We start from the raw sequence: 12,298 nt of genomic DNA on the forward strand, positions 1-12,298 counted from the left end.
CTTCCTCGCTCCCTCCTCTCCCTTGTTCACTAACTGTTCTTACCGCCACGGGCGACCAAATCTCCTGGTGCAGGATCCCCACCACAACACCACATTGATTTCGGTTTTTTCGCGACACCTTAAGGTCAGTCTTTTAACTCTTTCTTTTCCTCTCTTCCTGCTGCTTTTCCTGTTTGTTTGGATCGTTAACGCTGGACCGCAGCGTCTTCCTATGCCTCTTTGACTGTTGTTCTCCCCTCTTCTCTGCCTATTGGTTTTTGCCTCTTTTCGGCCAAGGTGGAGCTGTTTTGTTGTTGCAATTCTGTTTGGCCTTCAATGATGCACAATTTGTAATTCGTTGTGATTTTTACTTGAAAGTTTTGTGTTTGACATTATTCTTGTTTAGAAAATGCTTCTCACTGTTTTCTTTTAATCGGGCAGAGTTGAACTACTTCAGAATCGCTAGACGGCACCTAAGGCCATGTAATAATATGAGAAATGCCCATATCAAGTCCTCGCCCCCATTTTTCTTAGAATAGGAAGTGTCACTTAATTTTAATAACTTTGCAAGTTAGTTTATGAAAAATTTTACTAATAAGCAATTCCATGTGTCACCGCATTTTCTTTAACATCTGATATTTAAATTGTAGTTTATATGTGCTTTTAATTAACATTTGAGGTACATTTGAATGATGCTCATTTACTCATATAGCCTTTTGCACTTGAACCTATATTTCTTTTATGATAAAATTTGGGGTAATCATTCTCAAGTTTGTCATTATCTCATGATTTGGTAGTTTGGTGTGCGGAAGTGGATATACCCTGGTGCTGATTTTGCTGTTTGCTTCTCTAAGTCATGAATCTACAAGTCAGCCTTGAAATATTTATTTAACCATCATCTCGAATCATTCACCTGTTTTGACAGTGCTCTTTGGATCTCTCTCTCTCTAAAAAATTCATATTTGATAAAGGCTACTGTCTAGTTTACACTAATATAAGGTTCGTCTTTTTTTTTTTTTTTCCAGTTGCTGTAATTGATATTTCTTAATATTATGATTTGCAGACTCCTAATCTCACTGAACACTGACAATGAATCCATTTTCTTCTCAATTGGCACAACCACCACCACCACCTCCTCCTTGGTTCCCATTGTTACCACCTGATCCGCCAAATTCAAGTGCTTTTTGGAATAACAGAAATGTTCGCAATCAGCTAAAAGAATTGCAAGATACTCTCAATCTTGCAAAGGCAATGTATGTTGTTGTTATATCACCTTGATTAATGCATGCTGTTTTTTATTATTTACCATGATTGAATGGCAATTCTGTAGGCAAAAGGAACTGGAGATGCTGATGATGATCAAAGAGGCCAAAGGGTCTGCAGAAGATGAAAAAGATGGGCCAGTTGAGTCTTCTGTATCTGAGTTTCAGAAATGTTTAGAAGACAGAAGGGTTAGTTTGGAAACTCAGGAATCACTGGCAGTTGAAGCAGCTAACTCTTTGATGTTAAAGCTAAGAGCTCAACTGGAGCCATTCCGATATGTTACAGATGAAACAAGTCCTTGGGAGGAGAAATCTGCCCCTGCTAGGCTTGAAAATAAATTGCAGAAGAGCAAAAGGAACAAAATCTGGAGGAAAAAGAAGCGGAAGCGCATTGCAGAAATGCTGGCAAAGGTTATTTTTTTGTTGGATTCTTAAGGCATTGCATTTTACATATACTTCACCTCTTCAATGCGGCCTCTGTTTTAAATTGCTAATCATTTGTATGTTGTAAACTCTAGGAGCGTGAGCAATTTGACCAAATTGACCGAGAAGCTGATGAATGGAGAGCAAAAGAGATTGCCAAGGACATTGCAAATAGAAAGGTAATTTAAATTTTTGTGAACTAAGCTGTCATTTTCCCTCTATCTGTAATCAAAAGTGAAATTTGTTTGGAGATTTTTTATGTAATTGCTAAATACTTCCATCAGTTTGCTCGTGTTTTATGATTTAAATATCTCCGCATGCAATTTAGTTTCTGTTAGGGTTGGATTGACTGACAGTAGATGAAGGCAGACAAATTTAACTTAAGGCTTTTCTAATGGTATAACGAGTTGGAAAAAATTATGGAGAAAACAAGCATAAACATCTGGTGCCACTGATTAGGCATGAGCAGTCTCATTGTAGGCAGAATCTGCCAACACATCTTTTGACTCCATAGATAAACTCGAATAACTATATAGAACTTATCATTATCTTATTTCCCTACCGTATTAGAAAAACCATATAGAATTTACCATTGTATTGTTCATATGCTTGTATATTTCCACTTTTAAGAGCAGTGCTAATTGAATACTCTTAGTTCGAGTGAAACTGCATATTTTGTGGCATTTGACTATGACCACGTGAGAATTTAAATTGCTTCGTTACGGTTGGTTATTGTCTTCCAGCTGCCTTGGAAACATGGGGCTGCAATGCTGCTGTTATTAGCATCTGACGCGTGTTTATTTGCAGGTGGAAAAGATGAAAGAAATCGCAAAGCTCAAAGCCAAAGAAGAGAAGAAGAAATTAGAGTCGGAGGTAAGTTCATTTACAGCTTAATCATATTCTTCTTGGCTAATTGGCAACTAAGACATTTCTCATTTCAGACTTCTGAAAACTTTCTAGGACTTGGCCACTTATTCTGCATAAAATTCCGTGATTGTTAGTTGCTTATATGATTACCCAGTGCTAATGAATTGTGCGGATTGATTTGCATTATGGTATATGTGATCCTTATCATTTTAGCCCATGTTCTTCTGCCGTCTTTTTATTCTCTTGTGCCATTATGATGATTTCAAAATTCAAACTGGCATTTCTTGTTCGTGCATATCAATTACTGTTCGTTGCTTTGTTGTCTTCCCAGCATCCATTGTGACGCCAGTGCTAATTTATTAAGATTAGAATTTTTGTTTTGTACAAAATTTCATGCTCGTCTATTTAACTTATGGTCTTCTTGTCATTGGTAACATATCATTGGTGGTAGTCTCACCTTTTGTTTTTAAGAATTTGAGGTTTCTATGATAATATAATCATATTCATGAATTTGCTCTGTACATGTACTTGTTCGGTCAATGTAGACCGCACATTCTTTTCCTTGCTTCTCCATCCATTCCTCCCTTTTATTGATAATCTCTTTTTACCATTGCTTTGTATCTCAGCTTGAACTACTCTTGATAGTGGAGAAGCTGCAAGAGTTGCGCTCCATCAGGATCCAAAAGTTGAAAAGACAAGGTATGATGACTGACTGTGGCTTTTCTTGCTTAGGTCAGCTGTAAGTATTTTTGTGTACATTTTCTGTGAAGGCTTTTAGGCTCATACAGTAGCTGAATGGTTCTTTTTTAATAAAAAATGCCTTAGATAATATCTACAACAAAAAAGTTTAATATTAATATGGAACCACATATTTTTAATTTCTTAGCGTATAAGCTTTCTATGTCAATTTTTTTTTAAATTGCCTTATCTATCATAATTGTTTATTTTACTGATAAATTCTGGGTTCGATAGAGATTATTATTCACACATGTAATATTTAGTAACAATTGGAAAAAATTGCATCATTTAATTATCATAATATTATGCTTTTTTAATTAAATATTTGTAGGCCACTTTCTTCCGGAGGAGGACAACAAGTTTCTTGAAAGGGTTCAAGCTGCAGTTGAGGAAGAGGAGCGCCAAGCTTTGGTGGCTGCTGATACAGATGCTGCTAGAGAAGCAATTGTGTCTGCAGAGGAATCCAGAAAATCGATTAAAAACCAAGGAGATTTATTAAAAGGTTCGAGCAATGATAATAGTGAGCTCCAGGAGAGCAGAGAGCAGAAAACTGAGGGTGAAGATGAAAAGGGCTTTGTTGAAGTTGATGAAAAGGAATCTAGTAAAAAAGGATCTGACGGACAAAGCAGTAGGGGAGCATATGATGATGTAGCTAACTTACCAATTGAGTTCTATCATTATTATCATGGCAGCAACAATGATATGGGCACACTTATTGAGGTAACTCTAATTACTTCCTCTGTAATTAAATTCTTCTGCATGGCTTTCAACGTAGCATCTCTCCTTTCTTTCTCAAATGTCTGTAATGAATGGCAATTTATGTTATCTTTTAGCACGAAGGCTGCAAGTTTTACTAAGCTGAATTGATAATAACCTTACATTAGAATCTGATGTTTGCACACGTTTGACTCGGACCATGCTGTAAGTTCCACATGATTATTAAAGCTTTTAAATAATCTCATGCAGGTTAGAAGAGGATGGGATGCTTATATCAGAGCAGGAGGAAGGTAAGAATAATTAGGTTATCCTGCTACCACTTTTGTTGTTAGTGAATATTCCCTCTGCTTCAAGCATAATTTGGGTTGCATTTTAAACTTGGAAGACAAATGGAGGATGGCATTGGGCCAAATTCATCAGTATGAATGATCTATGACCTAAATCACCACCACCTTTTACAACAGTGTTTAATTATAATGTTATCTGCCGGACTACATATCATTCTGTGCCACTGTCATGACCTTTATACCTATCACCAGAATTTCATTTTTCTGGAATGGAGTATTCAGATTCCGCAACACCATTGTTTCTTGCATTTTCTCCAGTATGCCTAACATCATTGAGTATAAGATGTCAAAAACTTATAGCGTGAAACACTGACACAAATATACCTACAAAAGATGAAGTACTACTTCCGGCCCTTAATATAAAATCTAATTTGTAGTTAAAACTAGACATTATAGTAAGGACTGGAGGTAATACTTAATATCTATATATCTATAAATCCTGTCAAAAGTCATGGCTTATAAATAGTGTTTTGATTTAATATATTTGTCTTGCATTGGTATTTTTGCGAATTGCAGAGACCCGCGGCCAGTCTTGCATGTAATTTTTATGTGTCTTGTTCTGTACGCAAAATGACTATTGGAATATATGTTGATGTGCCTTATAGATGAAGCTGATGTATTTGAATAGCTCATCTATTTGATCTGTTTCCTTATTTACTGCATCTTGGTGCAGCCGCATACCAGGTCACTGGGTTCAGCCTCCCCCTCCAGCCGATGACATATGGGCATCTTACTTGGTGAAGCCTTATTGAATGGATATATTTGGTTATTTTTGTTACTTAGTTACCTGTATTGTATATTACTTCCAATTCTGATGGGGTAAGATTCGGGAAATGTTCATGTTGGTTTCTAAAGTGAGGAGAGATCTAAGACGTTGGCAGAAAAAAAACAGATCTAAAGACAAACATTAGTGTAAATTTCATTTACATGGTGGTGCTTGTGAGTAAGCGTTGAATGTACAGGCACTGAAGAAGAATATTTAAGTCCATATCCACTCTATAATCGTTCATTGTTTCCTTACGCAGCCATCCTGATGTCATCTCATGTTATCTTTTGAGAAAATATTTCATAACTGTACGCAAAATGACTATTGGAATATATGTTGATGTGCCTTATAGATGAAGCTGATGTATTTGAATAGCTCATCTATTTGATCTGTTTCCTTATTTACTGCATCTTGGTGCAGCCGCATACCAGGTCACTGGGTTCAGCCTCCCCCTCCAGCCGATGACATATGGGCATCTTACTTGGTGAAGCCTTATTGAATGGATATATTTGGTTATTTTTGTTACTTAGTTACCTGTATTGTATATTACTTCCAATTCTGATGGGGTAAGATTCGGGAAATGTTCATGTTGGTTTCTAAAGTTGAGGAGAGATCTAAAGACGTTGGCAGAAAAAAACAGAGATCTAAAGACAAACATTAGTGTAAATTTCATTTACATGGTGGTGCTTGTGAGTAAGCGTTGAATGTACAGGCACTGAAGAAGAATATTTAAGTCCATATCCACTCTATAATCGTTCATTGTTTCATTACGCAGCCAATCCTGATGTCATCTCATGTTATCTTTTGAGAAAATATTTCATAAATTCTCTCAATTGTCTCTCTCTTTTAGTTGTTCTTCTTTAAGCTAACTTTGCAGCTTTTTAGCCAATTGCTTTATTTGTAGTTTAATGCGGAGAGACTTGGATAAATAAAATATGTTTGGTTGAAGTTTAATAAATATCTCTCTGAAATGTTCAAATGAAAAAAAGAAAGAAAAAATAAAGCAAAATATGACTCAATTGACGCAAGTGATATGCATTTCTTTTGCCTTTCTTAAAATAAATTATTTGAGATTTTATTTTCATCTGAGAGTGTGTGATTTCGAGGGGTTTATCTTTTGCTTTTAGTATTGCAAAGGATGTTAATCTTTCATCTCAACGAATGATTTTTTTTTTTTGTTGGACCAGAGCGAATGAATGATATGTTTAAAGAAAAAGAAAAACAAAGTATAAAATTGTACGCATTTTACATTTTTGTGTCTCTTACCACTTATATTCCAAAAAAAAAAAGGGTTAATTTTCCCAAAAAAATTGAGTTAAGTTTCTTATTTTCCTCATAAATGCAGAGGGTTTTATGTTCGCTAGACTTGAAAATTTTTGGATTTTTTTAAACTTTTTTAACATGTAAAAACCTTATGAATTAAACCAATTTAATTTTTCTATGGTATCCAAATTAAATAGTACTCTTTTTGTATTAAATATAAAATTTAAATAATTAATTTATAAATATTAAAATTAATTAAATTAGTTATTTATAATAAATATGTTTTATAAAATAAATTGAGATTAATACAGCTTACGTTTCAAGCTCTTTGCTATTTACGACCAAATAAAAAAGACATAAAAGAGAGAATGCTGATCTTCGACTTCAAGTGCCATCAAGTGTTGTTGTATAAGGCCACCACCTTGGAGGACAAACTAGAGTCTTCTCTAGCTCTTCCCTATTTCGTCTCTGTCAAGGTACCTTTGTTCTCTCCAAGTAGAACCTCTTTACTTCTCTGGCTTCAAATTCGCAATTTTTTTCCGCCGACGTTTCTCCTAATTCCATTTTACGACGGAATACTGCATAGTCGAGAATGTGCCTAATTCTTTTAATTTCCTTGGTTGGAGTTGATTCTCAGTCAACAAAGAAGAACTTCTAAAGGCATTCTGAATTGAGTTTGAGGGTTCTGTTTTGTTGAGAATCTAAGTGGCTAGTGTGGCTTATTTTCTCGCCTCATTTATGATTAGTTGAATGTCAGTCCATTGCAGATACTGTGCCTCAATGAATCAAAGCATAGTTCATCAAAGCTAATACTCGATATTTACGTGGCAAAGATTTTAATGTTTTTGCACTGGGTGTGCTATTGTCTATATAGCCATATACTAGATTTTTTTTTTTTTCATCTTTTACTTTTCCTGAATGTCTTTCGTGCGTACTAGGAGGTTGTGTTAGTCATTGCCCTATGTAAGACTTGGAGTTCGCCACTTAGAATAGTACAGTATTTTATTGTTGCTTTTTAGATATAATGTGCATGGTACCTGGCAATACTAATTTATAACACGGTTCTGTTCATTTTTTCAAGTGATCATTCTTCTGTGTAAAATCTGAGTGATTTGATTCAGTGGAGGAATTTCTACACTTTGTAAGCCTCATGTGTGCTTCCCAGCAATGGGGAAGGGTCTAGAGAATTGGTGCCCATCACGTTAGTTCATTTAACGTCTTATTTGTCGATGATGTCCTTTTGTGTGCCGTGATCAATTTTTCCTGTAAAATTTCAGGTGATGGAGCAGTCTGGAGTTATGGAAGCTCCCGGTTTAATATACGATAATGCACCTGCTGTGGTAACTACTGCAATAGGCCAAATGGTACATCTTTCAAACCTTTTTTGGGCTTTTTCTTCTTTACTTCTACACTTCCAAGTCATCTAAGTACCCCCAGCATCGATCATCATGAGTCATAACTTACTTTTAGATCACTGGCTTAAACACAACTTCTCCCATAAATTATTTCTTCTGTGGTCCTCGTCATTTCCTGCTTATCCATTTGTTTCTCTGTGGAGACATTAATTGGGGGATCATTGCATTGGCCTATTTAACTGCGTCCTTATTTAATTTAGATTGCATTCTAATAGAATCCAAGACATATATTTAGGGTGAGGGGGGGGGGGATGTTTACTAGGTAATATGAGCAGACATCTTAACACAAAACTGATAAAGCTGAGAATAATAGGTGCAAGGATCTTAAACGCATTATACTATAATAATCCAAAAAAGGGAGAATCTCCGGGTTTAATACAAAATACATCCCATGCTCTACTCTACCCTGCTATGCTCATATTGATACCAACAAGGTATTGGCTCATAACTCATAAGGTTGTGGGTTTGAATCCCTCTGCTGATGTGAGAACCTTGTTGATGAACGATCTATAAATACGTAAGTGCTCTTTGAGCTTGGAGGCATGAGCCTTTAGACCCAACTCACCTAAATTCTTTGTTCACCAAAAAAAACATATAACAGAAAATATAGATACAATAAATTAACTTCTACCAACAACCATAACCAAGTCTTATCCTCACTCTTAATATGCTACGTGCTGATCCATTCCTTCACCCATTCAACACATCATTCACCCCACATTATCCCATTATCCCTTGTCAATTTGCTATAAACGCACCTCTCTTGCAAATTCACCTTGTCCTGAAGGCAAGACAATTGGAACTGATCACATCATCTTCCCAATTTGCTTCTTTAGTTGGATGTTCCTTCCACGGAATCAGTAATTTGAATGAAGGACCAGATAGTTGTTTATGTGCAATTACTTGCAACTGATATCTATATCTATTCTAGAAAACCATAATTATGTGATTTCAATTATTGATTCCCTTGTCAAAACGAACTTGTCTCTCAACCCACTAGGAATGAGTCTTAAAAGGTAGAACGGAGGTGACTTTGCAGTGTGTACAGTGGGCACTGGTTGGGTCAGAAACGCACTTGTTCATGACGCCAGGGAGCTTGACAAAAAACCTCTAATGCCATGAATTGGTCACAAAGAAGAATTGAGCTAAGATTGTGATCTTGAATCTGAAGCTTTAGGTCCACGAGTGGACAAGATCTTGAATCCATACTCTGCTTCTAAACTCACTGCCTTATGGCCTTGTTGACGTCATCTTGAATAAAAGAATTCCGTGGTTGATGTTGACACTAGCTGAGGAGTAATAGACATTGTTGCTCCTGGAAGGATTTTTAAAACATCTGCTTCCTCCTTAGCCTTTGGTAGCATTTCCCCATCATTTGTTATTTCCCTTAAAAAAGAGTTGACTGGTCTTGCAATAGTTTCCTGACATAAACATCTCGACTTCTCTTGGAGTGATTTTGGTGCCTTCTGACTCTGATATGGGCTCATTTGTCTTCACTTTGTCATTGGGAATTTCCATTAGCAAGCAGGAGCTATGTTGAGCCCTTTATCATGACATGTTCGGTGTTGAAAGTTCTGGGGGTGTGAGACAGTTATTTGGGTGGTAGGCTGTAGCAGGTTTGGCGTTGCTGGTAAAGGCACTTGTAAGACCGGTCCGCTGGATGAAACGCAAGCTTCTCACGCATTCCAGCTAGGAGTGTTGGGCTTGACTTGAGATGTTAATTGCAGACTTTAAATATGGAATTGGATGAAACGCAAGCTTCTCAGAAGCACTTTTCTGCAAATTGAGATAAACTCCTCCACATATTTACCTCGTAGACCGTAAAATCACTTCTGAAACCATAGCTTGGTTTCCATCCAAACACCCCTTTAATACTATTTGTGCTGATCTGGTTTGGGCTTTTAGTGTTGCAATATCAGTTACTAAATATCACCGTGAATATCAATGCAAGAGGAGACATAAGATGATTGTTATAATATATAATCAGTTGAAGAATCGTATGATGACATGGCAGGTGAGATACTGGGTTATGAGGAATGATCCCAGTTATAAGAATATGATTATTCTTTATTCTGTGAAAATTTGTATTTCATGTTATGTTTAAAATCTCATAAATGTTTAAAAACGGGTTCTTCATATAAGTTGCTATTTACAATGTGACCAGCGGCCATTTTCGTGCGCATTAATTTCTGGAAGAAAAACAATAATGTCTTCAGTATCCATGCTCACTATTTTTGGCGAGAGCCTGATACGCTTTTATGTTCCCCGCTCACTCATCTTCATCATGTGTTATCATTTTTAGGCAATTTCTAAAGGACGGCAAGGAAGGGAAGCACAAAATATCGTGAAAGTATGTTTATCTTTTGGCTGAACTGTTCATGAATGTTGCAAACGGCAATTTGACATGGTTCCTTTCTTCAGGTGTATTTGGCTAATCTGCGTCTTAAGGGAGTTGGCACTGATGTCCTAATCACTGCATATGAACCCATTGTTATAAAGTAAGTGTGAGGATTTTTTTTTTTTTACTAGAAAACTACACATATAATTCTCTTGCTACTGGATTCCATATTTATGTTGTTGGATAAATATGTTGAGTTGGATATATGATAATGCAATATTGCCTCAAGTGCTGGTAGGTAACATCTACAATTCAGTATTTTCCTTGGACGTACTTCAAAAAGCAATTGAGTAGATTAATTAAGGTTTACCATATGGGGCACATAAGTGGAAGGGAAGCCCATATTAGTTAAAGAAATAACTAATTATTTGCGATTTTCCCGCTTTCTTGTGACTACGTGGAAGCTTTAAAATATCATAGACACTTGTGCATTACTTTTTTTGTTGCAGTCCCTTGAGCGAAAGTGCTGGCACGGTTGGTGCCGGCTTAGCTGTTCCTGCTGTGCAAGTTGGATGTTTGCCCATGGCCGAGGTCTTCAAGCGTGCTGTTGAAAGCTTCAAGGTTTATGACTGGGGTCTTTTTGGCGTATGATCCTGGGTTTTGATAGGTGTTGAGAGTGTAGGAACATAGCTACAGGACTAAAATTTTAGGTACTATTCCCAATATTTCCCATATAAATCCCTTATTGATTTTCTTTTAGACCCTTCTTATTTTAACGGATTATATCATGGTTGTGAATCTGGTAACTTTGAAAGTAATTTAGCTGCTCTTAATGAATATTGCTGTCTTTTGAAGCACAGCTAACTGGTTTGTGCATGATAGGTGTATTATTGAATCTGTTCATAGACAACTTGAGTCCTTGCTGAAATGAACAGGGCATTATTTTGCTTGTCCTTTTGTTTCATGCGTAAACATCATATTTTGGCCTTAAAAGTGTGAAATCACTTACATGACAAGCATTGTCTTTTGACGTAAATGTTGCCATTTGCTAATCATGCTCCTTGAACCGTATAGCTTTCTCTCTGTTGAGAACATAAATTGGACCTGTCTCCCTTGAGAGGTGCATCTCTCCTGTGAGTTGAAAGAGGCATATTTGTATACACCCAGAGTCAAGTGGGTATTGTTACTTATGCTGCAGTAAATGCATCTCATTAAAGTTGTAATTCTTCTGATGAAAATTCAGCTTGCATGAGTTTATCAGTTTTTCGTTTTGGTATTCAAGTGTTTGGATGAGTTGTATCTTAAATCTTATCAAAGATGATTTGGTCTTGTTTGGAAACTAGTGAAACCAAGCTATTTTGTGCTTTACAAGACAAAATTATATAAAATACTTAAAAATAAATTAATCCAACCGACGACTCAAAAGACATTTTGTATAATATTTTTAGATGATTCATGAGCAAAATACAGATTTTTCGAACCTGCGACTTCCTCCTTTCAAGGAGGATTTACATTGCATCATGACATCCTGTCATTGTCTAATTTTTATTACCTCTGGTCCTAATTATAAGATCTTGTTTGTAGACTACAAATGAGGTCTTATAATTAAAACTGAAAGTACATGAATTCAACAGATTTTGGGCCCGTTTAGAATAGCTTATAAGTGGTTTATAAGTAGTTTTTTTATAATGATTTATAAAATACGAAACAAGTATGCGAGAAGAGTTTTGTCTTAATTTACATAGAATGTGTTTATAGAAAATTTCTACCATAGTCCCACCAGGCACTCTTATGGATTGGAAATTCTCCTATGGGAAACCAAATTTTTTTTCAATACAAGGACTGTGCAGCAGCTACTGCAAGTGGCCAATCCACTGAAGAAGAGTCAACCACGTGGCAACAGGCACTCAAACAAGTTTGAAAATCATGCATTATGTGGGGCCAACCCCAAAAAAATTACACTACGATATGGATGTCTTCATAGGACACATGTTTTCACACATTGTGACTGTAGGAAAGCTGCTGGAAATTATTGGTGAGCAATCAACATCAAATCATTGCTCAATCTTTTACAGACAGTTATTGCCACATGGCCACGGGATTAAACATAACACTATTTCTCTTTTTAAAAACCAATTAAATTCTTCTGCTTCTGTAGAGCCGTGGAGACTTTATTTGGGACA

General features: G+C 36.2%; 2 protein-coding genes across 4 annotated transcripts; both read left to right on the forward strand.

Moving 5' to 3' along the window:
• The first annotated feature begins 43 nt into the window (after positions 1-43).
• LOC114720622 (U11/U12 small nuclear ribonucleoprotein 59 kDa protein) lies at positions 44-5,182 on the forward strand. 2 transcript variants are annotated; one of them, XM_028906287.1, is made up of 10 exons: positions 75-124; positions 777-847; positions 1,043-1,232; positions 1,310-1,652; positions 1,760-1,843; positions 2,472-2,537; positions 3,158-3,230; positions 3,601-3,989; positions 4,236-4,276; positions 5,007-5,182. In XM_028906287.1, the coding sequence occupies exons 3-10, from the start codon at positions 1,069-1,071 to the stop codon at positions 5,083-5,085; spliced, it is 1,239 nt and encodes a 412-aa protein (XP_028762120.1). In that variant the 5' UTR covers positions 75-124; positions 777-847; positions 1,043-1,068; the 3' UTR covers positions 5,086-5,182. The 2 variants fall into 2 exon arrangements, with proteins under 2 accessions (XP_028762119.1, XP_028762120.1); XM_028906286.1 differs by lacking the exon at positions 777-847 and having other exon boundaries at positions 44-124.
• Positions 5,183-7,105: 1,923 nt separating this feature from the next.
• On the forward strand, positions 7,106-11,069 carry LOC114720608 (ran guanine nucleotide release factor). Of its 2 annotated transcripts, none has more exons than XM_028906267.1 (5): positions 7,106-7,563; positions 7,640-7,726; positions 10,080-10,127; positions 10,199-10,275; positions 10,625-11,069. In XM_028906267.1, the coding sequence occupies exons 2-5, from the start codon at positions 7,643-7,645 to the stop codon at positions 10,764-10,766; spliced, it is 351 nt and encodes a 116-aa protein (XP_028762100.1). In that variant the 5' UTR covers positions 7,106-7,563; positions 7,640-7,642; the 3' UTR covers positions 10,767-11,069. The 2 variants fall into 2 exon arrangements, with proteins under 2 accessions (XP_028762100.1, XP_028762101.1); XM_028906268.1 differs by having other exon boundaries at positions 7,652-7,726.
• Positions 11,070-12,298: the final 1,229 nt, after the last annotated feature.

The sequence above is a fragment of the Neltuma alba genome, unplaced genomic scaffold (assembly GCF_004799145.2).
Source record: "Neltuma alba isolate B1F8T4 unplaced genomic scaffold, ASM479914v2 tig00011992_pilon, whole genome shotgun sequence".
Classification (NCBI taxonomy): domain Eukaryota; kingdom Viridiplantae; phylum Streptophyta; class Magnoliopsida; order Fabales; family Fabaceae; genus Neltuma; species Neltuma alba.

Excerpts from the sequence above, each read along its gene's own strand:
- LOC114720622 (XM_028906286.1), top strand. The coding sequence starts at position 1,069 with ATGAATCCATTTTCTTCTCAATTGGCACAACCACCACCACCACCTCCT. Across the intron at positions 1,233-1,309 it reads CTCAATCTTGCAAAGGCAAT|GCAAAAGGAACTGGAGATGC; the intron begins GTATGTTGTTGT and ends GCAATTCTGTAG. Across the intron at positions 4,277-5,006 it reads TATATCAGAGCAGGAGGAAG|CCGCATACCAGGTCACTGGG; the intron begins GTAAGAATAATT and ends ATCTTGGTGCAG.
- LOC114720608 (XM_028906267.1), top strand. The coding sequence starts at position 7,643 with ATGGAGCAGTCTGGAGTTATGGAAGCTCCCGGTTTAATATACGATAAT. Across the intron at positions 7,727-10,079 it reads CTACTGCAATAGGCCAAATG|GCAATTTCTAAAGGACGGCA; the intron begins GTACATCTTTCA and ends TATCATTTTTAG. Across the intron at positions 10,128-10,198 it reads AAGCACAAAATATCGTGAAA|GTGTATTTGGCTAATCTGCG; the intron begins GTATGTTTATCT and ends TCCTTTCTTCAG.